Below are 19,340 nucleotides of genomic sequence, written 5' to 3' on the forward strand. Positions count from 1 at the left end.
AATGTAGTCTTATTCTAAAAAGGTAGTTGAACAAAGAAACAGCTGCCTCTCCTCTTCCAAAAAAAAAGGAAAACATAAATGGTCACATACTACCTCTACGCGTTTTTTTTCCCCTAGGGGATAGGAAACTCCATGAGTTCTCATTTTCTCTTTCAAAATGGAGCAGGATTTTCCCTCTGCCCCACATCGCCATGGAACTGCATATCTTGGGCTGTTCATGTCTGCAATATTATTTTTATGAAGGCCCACAGCCTCCACACTGCTTACTTGCCTCTTTCTTCCCCAGGGCAGCACTGATCATCTCGCATGAGCTATGTTGTCATGAAATTCCTTGCTGATGTCACAACAACACTCTAGTACCACTCCTGAGGTTGTGTAAGTGGGAGTTACTGCTACAACCAGCAAAAGCTTCCAAAGAGATTTCAAGGGACGCATATTCTTCAGCTCTCTGGTTCTATCCCCCCAGAGCCATGAAGCCACTGTTCCCAGGTATCTGCCTGTTGATTTTGCCCATATGCTCAGGGTCTAACTGACTGCCATATTTGGGGTCAGGAAGGAATTTTCACCCAGGTCAGAGTGAGGTTCTGTGGCCTGCAATGTGCATGAGGTCAGACTAGATGATCACGAAGGTCCTTTCTGACCTTAAAGTCTGTGAGTCTATGAGCCCCCAACCCAATCTGTAGCTCCTAATCTGTCATATGATACTTACTATGTATGCAGCCCAAATACTTCTGTCACGGGCAGGATTTTAGCTACAAATTATTTAAAGAGAAGCACGATAACTCCAAAGAGGATATGAAACTTAAAAATGATTGAAATAGTGCTTTGCCTGAAAATTCTCTATGTGCTCAGTGCTTGTTTTTGTCATTTAACTAGTTTACATCTAAAAAGGAGGTGGAGTGCACCAACATCATAGTCTGTCAGCTTTCACAGTCACCCCATGGGACCACAGTTTCTGAGCCTCAAAATTGCTCTTCCATTTAGAATGTATCCCTACCATCCCTGGGTTGAATTCTGTCATTTTGAAGTTAGTTACACATGAGTATTTTAGATTAGTTATAAATACTATAGACAATGGATATATAAGTGCTAAAGGGCTCCAAAGTGTTTAAATTACTACTACTTCTCTTGTGAGGAGAAAAATGTACCACTTAGCCCTAGTCTACACTAGGAGTTGAGGTCGAATTTAACAGCGTTAAATCGATTTAACCCTGCACCCGTCCACACGATGAAGCTTAAAGGACTCTTAAAGGGCTCTTAAAATCTTGACTTAAAGGGCTCTTAAAATCGATTTCCTTACTCCACCCCCGACAAGGGGATTAGCGCTGAAATCGGCCTTGCTGGATCGAATTTGGGGTACTGTGGACACAATTAGACGGTATTGGCCTTGGGAACTATCCCAGAGTGCTCCACTGTGACCGCTTTGGACAGCACTCTCAACTCAGATGCACTGGCCAGGTAGACAGGAAAAGGCCCGCGAACTTTTGAATTTCAATTTCCTGTTTGGCCAGCATGGCAAGCTGCAGGTGAGTGCAGACCTCATCAGCAGAGGTGACCATGCAGAGCTCATCAGCAGAGGTGATGATGCTGGAGTCCCAGAATTGCAAAAGAGCTCCAGCATGGACCGAACAGGAGATACGGGATCTGATCGCTGTATGGGGGGAGGAATCCGTGCTATCAGAACTCCGTTCCAGTTTTCGAAATGCCAAAACACTTGTCAAAATCTCCCAGGGCATGAAGGACAGAGGCCATAACAGGGACCCGAAGCAGTGCCGCGTGAAACTTAAGGAGCTGAGGCAAGCCTACCAGAAAACCAGAGAGGCAAATGGCCGCTCCGGGTCAGAGCCCCAAACATGCTGCTTCTATGATGAGCTGCATGCCATTTTAGGGGGTTCAGCCACCACTACCCCAGCCGTGTTGTTTGACTCCTTCAATGGAGATGGAGGCAACACGGAAGCAGATTCTGGGGACGAGGAAGATGATGATGATGAAGTTGTAGATAGCTCACAGCAAGCAAGCGGAGAAACCGGTTTTCCCGACAGCCAGCAACTGTTTCTCATCCTGGACCTGGAGCCAGTACCCCCCAAACCTACCCAAGGCTGCCTCCCGGATCCACCAGGCAGAGAAGGGACCTCTGGTGAGTGTACCTTTTAAAATACTATACATGGTTTAAAAGCAAGCATGTTTAATGATTAATTTGCCCTGGCATTTGCGGCTCTCCTGAATGTACTCCCAAAGCCTTTGCAAAAGATTTCTGGGAAGGGCAGCCTTATTCCGTCCACCATGGTAGGACACTTTACCACACCAGGCCAGTAGCACGTACTCGGGAATCATTGCAGAACAAAGCTTTGCAGTGTATGCTTGCTGGCATTCAAACTACATCCGTTCTTTATCTCTCTGTGTTATCCTCAGGAGAGTGAGATCATTCATGGTCACCTGGTTGAAATAGGGTGCTTTTATTAAGGGGACATTCAGAAGTGCCTGTTCCTGCTGGGCTGTTTGCCTGTGGCTGAACAGAAATGTTCCCCGCTGTTAGCCACGGGGAGGTGCTAGCCACGTGGTGGGGGGAGGCAAAATATGACCTTCCAACGAAAGTACACATGCTATGTATGTAATGTTAACAGCAAGGTTTACCGTGAAAGAGTGTACCCATTGTTCTATAAAATGTGTCTTTTTAAATATCACTGTCCATTTTTTTTTCTCCACCAGCTGCATGTGTTTCAAGGATCACAGGATCTTCTCCTTCCCAGAGGCTAGTGAAGATTAGAAGGTGAAAAAAACGCACTTGTGATGAAATGTTCTCTGAGCTCATGCTGTCCTCCGACACTGACAGAGCACAGACGAATGCATGGAGACAGACAATGTCAGAGTGCAGGAAAGCACAAAATGACCGGGAGGAGAGGTGGCGGGCTGAGGAGAGTAAGTGGTGGGCTGAAGAGAGGGCTTAAGCTGAAAGGTGGCGGCAGCGTGAGGAGAGGGGGCAGGATTCAATGCTGAGGCTGCTGGAGGATCAAACTAATACGCTCCAGTGTATGGTTGAGCTGCAGGAAAGGCAGCTGGAGCACAGACTGCCGCTACAGCCTCTGTGTAACCAACCGCCCTCCTCCCCAAGTTCCATAGCCTCCTCACCGAGACGCCCAAGAACGCGGTGGGGGGGGGGGCCCCTCCGGCCACACAGCCACTCCACCCCAGAGGATTGCCCAAGCAACAGAAGGCTGGCATTCAATAAGTTTTAAAGTTTTAAACTTTTAAAGTGCTGTGTGGCCTTGTCCTTCCCTCCTCCACCACCCCTCCTGGACTACCTGGCAGTTATCCCCCTATTTGTGTGATGAATTAATAAAGAATGCATGAATGTGAAGCAACAATGACTTTATTGCCTCTGCAAGCGGTGATCGAAGGGAGGAGGGGAGGGTGGTTAGCATACAGGGAAGTAGAGTGAACCAAGGGGCGGGGGGTTTCATCAAGGAGAAACAAACAGAACTTTCACACCGTGGCCTGGCCAGTCATGAAACTGGTTTTCAAAGCTTCTCTGATGCGCACTGCGCCCTCCTGTGCTCTTCTAACTGCCCTGGTGTCTGGCTGCGCGTAACCAGCGGCCAGGCGATTTGCCTCAACCTCCCACCCCACCATAAACATCTCCCCCTTACTCTCACAGATATTGTGGAGCGCACAGCAAGCAGTAATAACAGTGGGAATATTGGTTTCACTGAGGTCTAACCGAGTCAGTAAACTGCGCCAGCGAGCTTTTAAACGTCCAAATGCACATTCTACCACCATTCTGCACTTGCTCAGCCTGTAGTTGAACAGCTCCTGACTACTGTCCAGGCTGCCTGTGTATGGCTTCATGAGCCATGGCATTAAGGGGTAGGCTGGGTCCCCAAGGATAACTATAGGCATTTCAACATCCCCAACGGTTATTTTCTGGTCTGGGAATAAAGTCCCTTCCTGCAGCTTTTGAAACAGACCAGAGTTCCTGAAGATGTGAACGTCATGTACCTTTCGCAGCCATCCCACGTTGATGTTGGTGAAACGTCCCTTGTGATCCACCAGTGCTTGCAGCACTATTGAAAAGTACCCCTTGCGGTTTATGTACTTGCCGGCTTGGTGCTCCGGTGCCAAGATAGGGTTATGGGTTCCATCTATGGCCCCACCACAGTTAGGGAATCCCATTGCAGCAAAGCCAACCACTATGACCTGCACATTTCCCAGGGTCACTACCCTTGATATCAGCAGATCTTTGACTGCGTTGGCTACCTGCATCACAGCAGCCCCCACAGTAGATTTGCCCACTCCAAATTGATTCCCAACTGACCGGTAGCTGTCTGCCATTGCAAGCTTCCACAGGGCTATTGCCACTCGCTTCTCAACTGTGAGGGCTGCTCTCATCTTGGTATTCTTGTGCCTCAGGGCAGGGGAAAGCAAGTCACAAAGTTCCATGAAAGTGCCCTTACGCATGCGAAAGTTTCGCAGCCACTGGGAATCATCCCAGACCTGCAACACTATGCGGTCCCACCAGTCTGTGCTTGTTTCCCGAGCCCAGAATCGGTATTCCACGGCATGAAGCTGCCCCATTAGCACCATGATGCCCACATTGCCAGGGCCCGTGCTTTGAGAGAAGTCCGTGTCCATGTCCTCATCACTCTCGTCACCGCGCTGACGTCGCCTACTCGCCCAGTTTCGCTTTGCTAGGTTCTGGTGCTGCATATACTGCTGGATAATGCACGTGGTGTTTAATGTGCTCCTAATTGCCAAAGTCATCTGAGCAGGCTCCATGCTTGCCGTGGTATGGCGTCTGCACAGAAAAAAGGCGCGGAATGACTGTCTGCTGTTGCTCTGACGGAGGGAGGGGCGATTGACGACATGGCTTACAGGGTTGGCTTACAGGGAATTAAAATCAACAAAGGGGGTGGCTTTACATCAAGGAGAAACAAAAACAACTGTCACACAGAATGGCCCCCTCAAGGATTGAACTTAAAACCCTCGGTTTAGCAGGCCAATGCTCAACCCACTAAGCTATCCCTCCCTCTGGTATTTCAGGCAGGACTTCATGGAGGGAGGGAGGAAGGGGGGAGCAAATGAATTCAAAACAAATCTGGTCTATTTCTTGTTTTGATCCACTCCATCTATCTTTTACATCTTTGGCTGGCAGCAGACAGTGCAGTAGGACTGCAAGCCATCCACATCTCCTGGCTGCTCGGCAGAAGATGGTGCAATAGGACTGCTAGCCAACCACATCTCCTGCCTGCTCACCATAAGATGGTGCAATAGGACTGCCTGCAGGACTAAAGAGAATGACCTGGTCGAGTCACTCCTAATTTAGTCCTTGCACCCATATCTGCCCAGGTGCTCCTGACTGACCTTACCGAGGCGGCCAGGAGCACCTCAGACATGATGAGGATGATTTTCAGGCTTATTGTACCGTCTGCTGCCACAAGGCAATGGGTTGCTGCTGCTGTGTAGCAATGCAGTACCGTGTCTGCCAGCACCCAGGAGACATACGGTGACAGTGAGCTGAGCAGGCTCCATGCTTGCCATGGTATGGCATCTTCACAGGTAACTCAGGAAAAAAGGCGAGAAACAATTGTCTGCCATTGCTTTCACAGAGGGAGGAAGGGAGGGAAGGCCTGATGACATGTACCCAGAACCACCCGCGACAATGTTTTTGCCCGATCAGGCACTGGGATCTCAACCCAGAATTCCAATGGGCGGCAGAGACTGCGGGAACTGTGGGAAAGCTACCCACAGTGCAACACTCCAGAAGTCGACGCTAGCCTCGGTACTGTGGAAGCACTCTGCCGAGTTAATGCACTTAATGCACTTAGAGCATTTTGTGTGGGAACGCACACAATCGACTATATAAAAACGATTTCTAAAAAACTGACTTCTATAAATTTGACCTAATTTCGTAGTGTAGACATACCCTTAACTCCATATGGAAAGGGATTAGTAATTGATACATATTGGTACAAAAACAAGTATAACCATGGAAAAGAATAATCCTCCGCCCTCCCCCTCCTGTCTTTGCAGGTATGACTGGGTGAAATTGTATGGCCTGTGTTATAGAGAAGGTCAGGCTTAGATGTTCACAGTTGTCCTTCCTGATCCTAAAATCTATTAAACCTGTTTATTTCCTTATACAGCCAGTAATGGAGCAAGTCCCAGTGCACAATTTACTTGATTGACCCTGTTTAAGAGATGTGATGGGACTCAAACTGTATATAAAACAAATTCAAAGGCAGGGTTTCTTTTTTGTTTAATGAAGAAACCTAATTAAAATGATAGGGATTTCTTGGGGAAATACTCAGGTCATTCATTTTTAAATCCTTTTAAAAACCATGATCTTTTGTTTTATGAAAGGTGTTTGAAGTCTTTGAATTTTTACCCCTGGGCCACCTTTCTCATCTAAGTGTCTTAAGTGAGTCCTGAGTGGTTTAAATGATTAAACATCCTTTGGGGGATTATGATTTGTATTTCTGATTACACAATAAATATATCAAGTAGTTATTACACAATCAAGATTAAAATGTTTAATCCTCAAAAATTAGTTCATATCATATTAAGTGATCATGGATTTAAGGCATATCCAAAGGGTAAGATGACATTTGTCATTAAAATAATACTTTAAAATACATTAAAGGAGGAAAAGATGAATCGAGTGGTGAGGGGATGGGGAGAAAAGGGGAGGAAAGAGAAGAACTGAACTTAGGCCAAGAATTAAATCAGAAATGTCACTGACCAGCTGGACCTCTTTACTTCAGGGTAGACTCTGCTCCTCAGTACTTGTACTGAGTGGTAGCTTACTACACAAATAGTCCCATGTGCACCATCAATTTGGTGGCAGATTTCAGTATTGTTACTCATGCTAGTCCTACTAAACTTGGGGTGCTACCCAACCTAAGGACATCAGAATCTGACCCATAAACTTTGCAGAATAAGCTATCACTCAGTGCAGGTATGGATGGCAGAATCAGGTTCTCAAAGACATTTGGAGGAAAGAGAATAAGAAATGTATTTCTTGAAGTAAATTCCTAACCAAATCTTGCCAAAACATGGGCAAGCTTTCCTTGCTTGAAAGAAATACTACACTTTTCACATACTTTCTCTGGGTACGTTTAATAGATCCCAGCTAATTTGCCTATTTTGGGGCTATCTCCATTAGCCTTATTACTACATCTCTTAGAATAACTTGTTTCTGTTGCTGGAATCTGAAACAATATCTTTGGAAGAACAAGTTCCTTCTCTTACTCCAGGGAAAGATTTTAACTTGTCATTGTACAAGGTGCAGGGCTTATATACCCCATCAGCGTTCTCTGAAATTTCTGGGAAATCCACATATATTCAGCAATCCATCACTCAGAGCCAGTGTGCAGATTGGCCCCATGTAAATAATACAGATGCTCAGTGACAGCCTCTTGATTTGTATTGCTTCACTCATGCAAAAGAAAAATAAAATAAAATAAAATTAAGGTATAAAAAGTGAAGGATAATTTACACTCCAGCAGATAAAAACTGAGAGAGTGTTTGTCTAAAGAGTTACTAAGGTGCTGAAGAGACCAGCCATGCAGTGCCTATACAGAGCCTAATTCCGTCACCCTAAAGCTGAGTGTCACATTGGTCCAGTAGGTCTAAAGAGTACCTTAATTCTCTTTTGCATCATTATTGTTATTATTAATCATTTGTATTGCAGTAGCACCTAAAACACCAGTCAAGCATCAGGGGACCATTGTGCTGAGCACTCTATGAACACAACAAAAGACTGCCCCTTCTTCAGACATCTTACATTCTATAGCCTCAATCCTAACAAAAACTTCTATTTTACTACTGAAATTTACTACTGGGAGTAGTCCCATTGAAGTTGCTTGTGGTAGTAAAATTAAGCATGTACATAAGTGTTTGCCGCATCAGGACCTAAGCTAGGGTGACCAGACAGCAAGTGTGAAAAATCAGGACGGGGGTGTGGGGTAATAGGCGCCTATAGAAGAAAATGCCCCAAATATCGGGACAGTCCCTATCTGGTCACCCTAGCCTAAGCAGACATATCCTCTGCTTTTGACTTAAGACTTGTAATACAGCATTAAATAAATTTCTCTCCCCCCCCCGCCATTTTTATTTAACAACAGATTTACTTTTATCTTTATTTTCACTGCTCTAAAAGTGGAAAGGTATTTAATTGACATGTGTGACTGCACAAATACAAATTTAGACACTTTTAAAAATACATGTTAACATTTTAAAGTATTGTGTGTATCAGGTCAGTTGCAGTGGATGAGTTACTACAAAAACTAGGATTATACAATCTGCACTTGAATGGATCCTTGCACCTGGGCAGAATCCCATTGAAGAGGGCTCTGAATAGGCAAAAAGATGGTGCATGTAGATTGGATTGCAGGGTCAGTACCATTGCCTGGAAAGGAAAAGCATCAAAAATAATTTGATTGAGATATTTAAGATTGGGAAAGTCACTGTAAAAGTCATCAGTCTCACCTTTTGACTCCTTACCCTAGCACGAGAACAAGAATAAAATCAACTGAGCAATGAATTTAGAACAATTTTTGAAAAAAATACCTTTTTTGCAGCACATTCTCAGGCTGAGGAATTTGCTGCTGCAGTAGGTCATCAGGTTAAATACTATTACTGGATAATTTTATCACTCATAATGGGCCAAATCTTTCTCCTTTAATCCATGCATGTAGTTCTATTGACTTCACTAAAAGTACTTACTTGTTTGCGAAAGATACCAGGATTTAACTGAATAGTGGTATGATAGCTGTACCAGATAAAATAACAAATGTAATCAAGTCGTTTGCTTCAGAGCATATGCTGTTTACTTAAGAGGTTAGTAAGGAAGGATTTTCCATTCACCATTTCATAATTAGGTCAGAGCAGTTTCAAGCAACAGATACTGACTGCTGCTAGAGGTAAAGGGTCAGAGATGGACCTATTGTCTTCTCCAATGTTGCAAACCTTTTGCCCAGTGTAACTGTAGTTTATTCTGCAAGTATATATTATAGGACTCTTACGTGTGGGTATTGAGAAAATGGGCAGAAAAGCTGCAGAAAAAATGTGAAATATTTGAACTCGTATTAGTTTTTGAACTCTTCTTCACCAAGCATGCAAATGATTGCCCCTCTCCTCAGCCACAATGTTGTAAATTATACATTAGTGGTATGAATTACAAGCCATGTTTCTGTCTGGACTGAACTTGGATATCCATTTCTAAGTCTTTCAGAATAAAAGTTGCTAATAGAAACCATTCTTAACAATAGCAATAACCCACGATTTCCTTTAATTTTGTAAGGATTTGCATCTTTTGACCCTTTCAGAGGGGAAAATGACTAAAATCAAACTTTGCAGATGGAATCCTGAGATTCAGAAAACTATAGGTTTTAGTGGCATTTAGTAAAGAAACCATTCTTAGACAAAAACTGAGTTGCCAATGGACTGGATTAAGGCCTATGCACTATAGACAAGCCTAGAGTAATGCTTATGCAGTCAAGTAATGATGTCAGAATCTCATCCCTCATTAAAAAAGAGTTTCTAGATCTGTTAATTACAAAGAAACCTTGAAAGTGACCTGAGTATAATGAAATCAGCGCTGTTATGAGCAGGACTAGGTTGCCCCCTGGCTAGCTGGAGGGAGGGGACCACTTCTGCTGCTCCCAACTCTCCTGAGGGGGGACCTCTTCTGTAATCTCTGCCATTCTCTAGAGGAGGAGACCCAAGATGTCATGCCTATCTCTCTGTGTGGGAGACCCCTCTGCTGTCACCCCACCACTCACAAAGGTAGGGTACCTAGCTGCCATTGCTCCTTGCCAGGTGGGCATTCTCTCTACAGCTCACTCTCTCGGTCTCCTCCTTACTCTCCAGAGTGAGGTGGAAGACTCAGTGGTGGAAAGTAGGCAATAATAAATATGGGATATGGAATGAATGAGGAGGGAGAGAAAATGAACGTGTAGATGGAATGAGGGAGGGATAGAGTAAGAGTAGGAAAGTCTTCACTCAGAGATGTCACATTTCAGTGTGGGTAGCCATTGGTTCTGCACACAGCCAAGAAGGAACGCTGGTCCTCACCTCACCCCTTGGTATAAGAATGGTTGGGAGAGTTACTACCTCCTTGGAGATGGGGTTCCTGCATATGGGTTGATTAGGAGAAGCACACACGTTGGTAGAGGTCTCTTGCTGCTGCCATCCCATCCTGGTTTTGTTTGGGTGGTGCTGGGTACATAGGGAGTCCTGCAGTCAGTTGGGGGGGAGGATGAGTCCTTTCTCCTCTTGGATGGACCCAAGATCACCTGGAGACAAGGAGTAGGGAGGAGACCAGAGGTGGCCTAGCCTACTCAAAAGGAAACGGTGGTAGAGCCCCCCACCCCCAGAAGATTGCATTTGAGGACCAGCACCCCAAGTGGTGCGACGGTGTGGAGATCAAGGCTATGGCAGGGATCGGACTAAAGGGAGCCCATGTGGTGGTGAGTCTGGGGATTGCCTTAATCTGACCCTGATTCTGCCAATTTTACTCACATCGAACAGTCCCTTACTACACCAGTAATCTCATTAAAACCAGTGGAATAGTGGCGGAAATGAGCATTACTCAGCTGGAGTAAAGTCTGCAGAACTGGGCTGAGTCTTAATAAATCAGAACTATCTGAAGTTAAATCATCCATCCTTGTATAGGCGTAGCAGGTGAATTACGTGTTGACTATGCATGAAGGAGCAAAACCACCATCCACTTGACGTCCCAGTCACTCTGCTAGTCCAATCATGTGGATTTTAGGTATCTGAATAGATTAAAAATCACAGCCATTTTCCAGCAGGGCTTTTCTCAGCAATTACCTCCCGGAGCCCACTCAGAAACGCTTTCAAAAGGAACACGATGCCTCCCGGCTTGATTTCCTCCTCCACCTCCTCCTGATGCATCAGCAGCTCCTGCTACTTCCCCCTCCCCGCGAAAGACGGGGGTTTGCCTTTCAGCTAACCAGAGGCTCGAGCAGAGCCGGCGCCTCGCGCTCAGAAGTTGGGCGCGTGGAAACAGGTGCCCTGCGCCGCCGCCTCCCGCGCCTTTCGCTCGGCAGCGCTCCGGCTCCCACCTCGGCCGCCCCCAGCGCCGGCCCGGGCGGGGAGTGCGCGCGCGCTGCGCCGGGGACTGGGGCAGCGCGGGTGCGGCTAGCCCCACGCGCGTGAGAGTCCGCCTTCCCCCGGCGGCGGCTGGCGCCTCGTGCAGCAGCATCTCCCCAGCGCGGAGCCGGGCGGCTTCGCCTTTTCCTTCAGCTATTTGCAGCTCGTCATTTCCGCCAGGCTCCCGGCCGTGCGGGAGAAAGAGACAAGCGTGGAGCTCGGGGAGCTGCCGTGAGGGCGGGGGGAGACCGTGGCTGAGCCCCAGCCCCGCGGGTGCCTGGTTAGCCGCTCACGCCCTCTGCCTTCGGAGCAGTCCGGGGATCGCTCGGGAGCAGCGGGGGCGGGAGGCCCGAGGCGACGGAGCGTGCAGCAGCTTCCACCCCCCCCCCCCCCCACCCCGATCCCCGCCGAGCCAGCAACATGAATTGAAACCCCGAGAGAGACGCGGAGGCAGAGCCGGCGAGCGGGAGAGGCGCGCGGGGCTGTGGCGGCGTCCCCTCCACTGGCGGGCTCCGGCGCTGAGGCTGGGCTGCGAGCGGGCTCTTGGAAAACCTACTACAGCAGAAAGCAGCCTCCACCTTTCTCCCGCCTCCCCCCCATCGCCATCACCTCCCACTGCTCGGCTGCCCGGGAGGACGAGGGGAGTGGGGCAGCGCTTCTCCGCCCGCCCAAGCAGCGGCCAGGTCCCCGATGGCTCTCATCATGGAACCCGTGAGTAAATGGTCTCCGAGTCAAGTGGTGGACTGGATGAAAGGTAACTAGCGTGGCCAGGCTGTGTGGTATCCCCGGGGTCTCTATCCCCCCTGCTCCCTCCCCCCTTGCTATGGGCTCGGCAGCCTTCCCTGCATTGGTGTGTCCGAGCTCGTGTAATCTGGGTGTCACGCACGTTTGTTTTATGCCCCCCCCACCCCCCCCAAAAGCGAGCTGGTGGCGTGTGGTGGGATGGCTGAGAAATAACCTGCCCCCGGGTCCGCAGCCCGGGAGGGCAGGATCCGTGTCCCGCGCAGTCTGCTACACTCGAGACTTTAACTGAACCTGGATGGACATTTCTTAGCGCCCTTCCGTGCCGCTGCCCCTCCGCCGCCAGGTTGCTGCTGCTGCTCTCCGTGGGCAGATGCCAGCTCTGGGGCTGGAGAGGCAGCGAGTGGTCCCTCTGACCCCGCTGCTGCCCCGGTGTGCTCGGCAGGGGTCCCCGCACTCGGCCGCCACGCAGCCGGGCCGAGGCCGACGGGGCGCTGCTGGGAGAGAGCCTGGTTCACAGCGATCAAGTTCTCTCCGTCTCATCCTCATCGTCCCCTGTCAGCAGGCAGGTGTTTGATCCGCCGCCGCCAGCCGCCTTCTTCCCCGCCCAGCCTCTTCTTTCCACCCCTGGAGCGGCCAGGGGACTTGCCTGGCCCGCGGGACGGGCCCTTCCCACCCCTCGGCTCTGGAGCTGCCGCGGTGGTTCGCTGCTGCGGTGCCCTTCACAACTTCTGCCGGCCGGCCCAGCCCGTCTGAGCGCGGGATCGCCAGAGCTGCCCCCTGCTCCTCCTCCTCCCGCGCCGGCCCGGCTTGCTGGTCCTCGCGGGGAGGCTGGTGTCCGCTGTGGGGCGCGGGGCTTGGCATGTTTGGCATTACTGGGTGAGGGCGGTTGGTTCCCTTTCCGCTCTGGCTGTACAGGGAGAGATCGGGCGCCTCCAGCCCTGGCTGCCGGTGGAGTATTTGTTTATAGGCGGCCGGTATATGGTGGCTGTTCAGCCGGGGAGCGCAACAGTTCCCTTATCCCTCTCCCCGCACAATTCCATCCATTTACATCAGTAGGGACGCTAGGTCCTTCCAGGCTTTTAAGGCGGCTTCCCCGTCCCCCTTTTTTTATTGAGACTGAATGTCATTTGCACCCTTCTTTCCTCATTATAAGGCTCTTATATATGTTGTAACGCTGCCTGACGCCTCAATCCACTACCTTTGTAGCGCATAGTATTTGCCAGCTCAATGATGGTTGTATGGGAATGGAAGGAGTATGGTTGAACACCCTCCCCCCCCCCCCCACCGATGATGTATTTCATACACTGTAATTCACATGCTTTAAGATTCAGTACCTATGTTCAGGAGGAAACCGGGTGGATTGTTTTAAAAATTAACTCCTGGTACCTGAGCATGAAAATGAATCTTTTTTTAAAAAAAATAGATTAGCTGGTCCAATTAAAAAAAACACATTACACATTTGAGCTCAGGCTATTCTTGACAGATGGGATATGAAATGACTCATATAATAAAAGTTTAATATAATGTCTAATGTTAGTTAATAGAGATGACTGATTTAATCATTGTATTTTGTCTTCAGAGGATTAAAACTTTAAGCAATATCTACCATATGTGAGAGATGTAATCAGTACATTTTTAGTCAGGGTTTCATCTCTTGTGAGCACCATAAAAAGCTCCCCCCTTGAATGAAGCATTGGAAATCAATATATTGTTATAAATTGTATTTCATTGTATAAAACAATGCCTATCTCAACCCTAGATGCCAGCAAAAGTTTTAAAGCTTTCTGGTCATGATCTAAGATGCATTATTTACATTGACCTGGAACTCGTTATTGAACCGTTCCGTATTTATTCACCCCACAGCTCAAGCCCTTAAAAACAAATCTTATCCAGATAGGAATTGAGCTTTGACATGTTTTCATATTATCTTGTATGCAGATACAGTTTTAAAACTCTAATTTAAAAACCAGAATGTTTAGTATCTCTAATCTAGGCTGCAGCTGTGATTTGAATAAATCACATCTAGTATTATATATCCTTTAATAAAGACAGTACAACTGGATGAATATGACTTTTGAACAACTGCTACATTGTGGGAGTTCTTCATAGCATGTTGCACCCTACTAATGTAACAGCGTCATCATCCTTAAAATTTGAGGCACATAGCATATGTTTTCAGTTATTCCACACTGGCGTTTATAGCCATAAACAGAGTTATAATGTTCATTAACACTCACATTTCTTGCTGCTGCAGAAGTCCTCTCCATCCACAGAATTTAAAAACAAACCAACAAACATAACATGGTCATTCATCTTCTAAGAAATTACAGAGTAACCAAATTTTACAAAGCCATTGAAACAGGCTGAAAGTTGTCAATATTGATAGTATGTACCTTGTAACTGTAAAATATTTCATGAGAAGTATTAATTTAAATATTCAAGTCCAATAAAAGTAAAAGATTACAGAATATTTGGGAGCTTTCTCAATTGATGCCTTAGAATAGGGTGGACAAATGTAAACTTCCTCCACTATTGATTTTTAAACAAGTTATAGTCTCTCCCTTCTTGGCTTAATAGATTTGGGAAGAGAGGGTCTTAGTCTATTTGTAGCTATATCATATTTTCTAGTCCTGCCCTAGAAATGTAATAACATGCCAACAAATTTTTCTAAACATTTTTTGGTAAGATGTATTCATTATATATTTTTCCTGAAAATACTGCACCTATGTAAAATCAGTCATTAAAATAATTCCAGCTTGTTTATGATTACTCTAATAAGATCTAGTATTCAAAATTATATCACTATTTAAATACTTGTATCCTGAAACCTATGTCTAGAGATCACTATATCATCTGTCTGAAAAAAAAAATACATGCAAGCTTATCAAAGAAACATGGTTAACACAAATTATACTTGAATTTTACATTGCAAAACTTGATTTTAAATGTATCTAAACTAAAAATTTAGTTTGGCTTTAGTTGGTCTTGTCTACACTTACTGGAGGATTGATGCTGCAGCGGTCGATTTAGCAGGTCTACTGAAAACCCGCTAAATTGACCATCAATCGCTCTCCCGTCGACTCCTGTACACCACCGGATCGAGAAGAGTAAGGGGAGTCGATGGGAGAGCATCTCCCGTTGACATCGTGTAGTGTGGACCCCATGGTAAGTAGATCTAAACTATCTTGATTTGAGTTACACTATTCACGTAACTCAAATTACGTAGCTTAGATCAACTTTTCCCTTTAGTGTAGACAAGGCCTTAGCAACGAAACTGCAGTAGCAGAGCAAATAATACTGATGACATACTTAAAAGTTTTAAAGTAATGTTAAAGTGTTTAATCTTTGTAGGAATGAAATGAAAATTCAAATTACTCAAGGAGGTGGCGGTGAAATAATTTCCTTAAAAAAGGATAGAATGGCCTCTTGAGTGTTCATACTAAAGGAATGTAGGAAACAATTGTGGAGTTTTCTAGTGCATGGAAGTGTGGAGATTAAAGGGGTGGCGATACTGCCAAGTTATGCAAGTAACCTTGTCCTCAGTGAACAGACATACAGCACTTCTAACCTTCCCTTTCTTTCTTTTTGTACTTGGCACCCAAGGTGAAAGCTCACGTTCATTGCATCTCATGAAAGAAGCTTCAGCATTTGACTAGAACTCTCTTAGCAGAAAAATGTAGATAAATTACATAATTTTATAACTCTTTGGTTTAGAAATTAGCAACATAAATAGTGGTGTGGTGTACTGTACTTGGTGAATAATGACATGCAAATGTTTGGAAATACTGTAATGGAAAAGGTTAAGTGGAAGTGGTCACAGTGATTTCACCCCCATCATTACTGTTCTAAAGTATTGCAATTTTTTACAAATTATCTGATGGTGACATTTGATATCACTTCAATCACTTTTTGTTTTCCTAAGGCTTTTAAACATTTATTACTAACAGTATTACAGAAAGTCTCAAGTAAATAGCATATTCATATGTTTAATAGATACTAATTTGTATCTATAAAAAGATAAAGAAATAAAATGTGTAATTAGTACATCTGTCTTATTTCATTAGAACTTCAGTGGAATGCTGAGGAAAATGCATTAAGGATCTTCATAATAATGGCGATCAGTCATGGTTTGCATCCATTGCACTGAATCTTCGTTATTAGAAATCAAATGCTGTTTGAATGTTTTTTAGAAATTGGGTTATTTTGTTAAACTGTAAACAAGCTTGCTTTACATAGGTGTTCCCTTATAGAATGTGTCTGCTAAGGGTAGATGTCTCAAGAGAGTACAACAGTTTGTCAAAAAAATTGTTATTTAGATCAGCTTTCAGTGTTCAAAGCACAAAATCTTTTTAAAAAAAGGAAAAAAATCCTACTGATTACTGTTATCTGGAAGGTGTGTGTGTATGCGTATGTGTGTGTGGGGGGGAATGCAACACTTCAGATGATTGCTTTTGGTATTTATGTGATGATAATCTTACTGGTATAAATTCAACACTTGCAATAAATGGCCCAATCTGGAATTATTTTTTCAGGCAAAAGAGGGGCATTTTGCTAGAGTAAGGACTAAAGGATTGAGCTCTATATTATAAATGGAGATAAACTAATGTAGGTAAAGCATTATAAGCTCAGAAGCAGTATGTAATATATCTAGACTTCAGGAGGAGATCTGGGTGTGCAAGGAATAGGAATGAAGTCCATGGATATTTCACTGGATAAAAATCTCTTCAAATAAGATTTTAAACTTCTAATGATTCCAGTATACACAATGTGGCCCAATAGTTTTCAAATGATCTATGGATTCCAGTACTGAAATAGACATAGTGGTTATAGAATTGGCTTAGCACTTAGTTGGTCAACATTCAAATGACCAGTGAACATCTGTAAAAGTAGAAGAATCCATATAAGCTAGTCACAACTCACAATTAAAAAAGGACAGAATGCATTCAGCTTGTGTCAGCATGGATATTTTGCAAACTTTAAAATTAACCCATCTACTATAACTGAACTGACACGGAGCTGTCAGATCAGCAGAAGGATTGGCTTTTTCTCTGTCTCCGACATACAGTATGTTGTCTTGTATGGTGAAGATGGAAGAAAGGAATATTTTAATGTCTTAAAACTGCTTCTTTTTTGTGTGTGTGCTTTTTCACATGTTTAATGACTATTCTTAAAGGCCCTTCATGGATCACTGAACTAAGTTGGTGTCAATCAACTCCTCTGCCTTTTCCTATGAGGATGTATGTGGATTTCACTGAGGAATTGTGAGACATTGACTTATTCCATGGATGATTCTTATTGGGAGTCATGGTATGCACTTCTTCGAGAAGTGGAGCTGTCAGATACACTTCAGATTTCTGAAGCATTGGGGAAATGTTGAGGACAAGATTTATGATTACTTTCCAAACACCAAGATGCACTTTGCGGGGTCTTATATTTTTATTAACTATATCCCTTGTAAGAATATTTATAATAGCTGTAGTTTGCTGACAATAGCTTGATTTACTGTGGTTGATATGGTGACTCATTAGTTTTCAAAAAGTGTTAGTTAGTTTTAATCTAATGCTCCCAGCCCCTGTCCCCCAAAAAGGATGCCATGCTGGGGAAAAAGTTAATCAGGTTTGAAAAGCTAAATTAAACCATCTAATAAACCTTATACCTTTGTTAACGGTACCCTGTGATATTTTACCAAATGAGCTATCTTAATATCAAAAGAGAACACAGTAGATTAATATTGCCTTGTAGCTTCGCTTGTAGTAAACAGAAACTGAAATCTGATGTATTGAGTTTCTCTCATGGCTTTTAATGCTATATTTTTTTCCATCCATAATATCTTTTTTAAAGCAGTGCATGTGGGGGGACAAGTAGCGTGGAATAAATAAAAGCAGAAAGTAATTAAAAAGATTCTTAATTTTACTGTGTTTAATATTAAATACTGTTAATTTCCTCAGAATAATAATTTTTTTAAGTTAAGTAGAGTGCTACATAGGTTACTGTGTGTGTATATTTCTGATCAGACATCAAAACTGAGTCCCTGTCTATCCTGCATAAAGAGAGATTCCATAGCCCTTTTCATAAGAGCATGGGTTTGTCTGGGTATCACCCTTCCCTCCTGACAGCAGTGCTTTAATTGACAGATGGCTTCCACCCCTCTGGTAGCGGCATTTCAGGGATCTATGTTTTATGCTTAACAATCACCCAGCACTCCTGGCCCAAGAAATTGCAGGGCTGTATGGAAATTCCCTGAAATGGCTCTGGTCTTTCCTTTTAGACCAAACCAGAGTGGTTTCATGGGCAACTGTTCTGCCAAATCTAGAGCCCTCCCCTCCAGAGTTCCACAGGTTTAATCCTTTATCTCATTATTCAAAATCTATGCTAAGGCTTTGGGAAGGTTATTTAGACAGCATGGGGTAAAGTGCCAGCAGTTCAGAGACACAGCTCTTTATCTCATATCTCCCAGCTTTCTCGATACTTGGCACCCTGAGGAAAAACGATGGCTAAATTTGAACTTGGAGAAGACTGGTAGAAAGAGACATGCTCTTTTAAGAATGGTCTGCATCTTTAGGAATTCTTTATCTTTAGGAGTCTTTTAGAATCTTCCTTGTATTTGGTTGTCCATAGAGCCATGGTGGCAAAAAATATGCCACATCCTAGTGAACACAGATATGGCTACGTTGAAACATGCATTTGTGATCTCCAGGCCTGATCATTGCAACTGGTTACATCTAGGAATGAAGCCCCACATTCTGAAAATACTCTAATTGGCAAAAATGCAGCCACTGTCTGCGTAGCAACAGCATTCGCTATGAACATACCACCCAAGTTTTCTCTGCACTAGCTTTCCACTAAATGCGGAGTCAGCTCAGTTAAAGGTCTCTGTCCTGATATTCAGATCTCTCCATGGAACTGGCCTAGGTGACTGAGAAAGATCGCTTATCCTTCTGTGTCCATTACCTGCAATGACAGCTACTTTCCACTGGAACAATGAAACTGTCAAGCAATAATGGGGAGGCTCATGAGTGAAGGAGAGAGAACTTTCACAGGAGCTGAACAAGGAATATGGAATTCATTCTTATAAGCACTAAGAATGACCATAGATATGGCCACTTTCAGAACTTTTGCAAAACCCATTTTTGGACTTGGCTTTCCCTGAATAAAGTTCCTCTGACATGCAAACACATTAGTAATCAAAACACAGTAAAACTATAATTTAATCAAACTATCTGCTATACTGCTGCTAATATCTGTGTCCCTTCCATCTCACACTCACCCACCAGTATGGCTCCCATTTCCATGTCCTGTCCCTGCAGCTGTGGTTTTCCCTGGGGAGGAAGTCACAAAGTTTTCACCCTTGACTCTTCTACGTTGCAGGGTGGGGAGGGACGGAGGGAGACACCAATCTGGCCCATAGACAAGGCTTTCAATATTACCTCCTTCCAAATGTCCTCCAATGGTTTATTAGGTTAAATTTGTTTTTTACTCTTTGG

General features: G+C 44.7%; 1 protein-coding gene across 4 annotated transcripts in view; it reads left to right on the top strand.

Moving 5' to 3' along the window:
- The first annotated feature begins 6,457 nt into the window (after positions 1-6,457).
- Positions 6,458-19,340, top strand: part of CNKSR2 (connector enhancer of kinase suppressor of Ras 2) — a 379,302-nt gene continuing 366,419 nt past the window's right edge. The window contains exon 1 of one of the 4 annotated variants that reach the window (XM_037901608.2): positions 6,458-11,866. In XM_037901608.2, the coding sequence (XP_037757536.1) occupies positions 11,803-11,866 (64 nt within the window). In that variant the 5' untranslated portion in view covers positions 6,458-11,802. The remainder of the gene's footprint in view (positions 11,867-19,340) is intronic. The other 3 variants (XM_007070479.3, XM_027832677.3, XM_037901599.2) reach the window with 3 other exon arrangements.

Source organism: Chelonia mydas, chromosome 1, assembly GCF_015237465.2.
Source record: "Chelonia mydas isolate rCheMyd1 chromosome 1, rCheMyd1.pri.v2, whole genome shotgun sequence".
Lineage (NCBI taxonomy): Eukaryota > Metazoa > Chordata > Testudines > Cheloniidae > Chelonia > Chelonia mydas.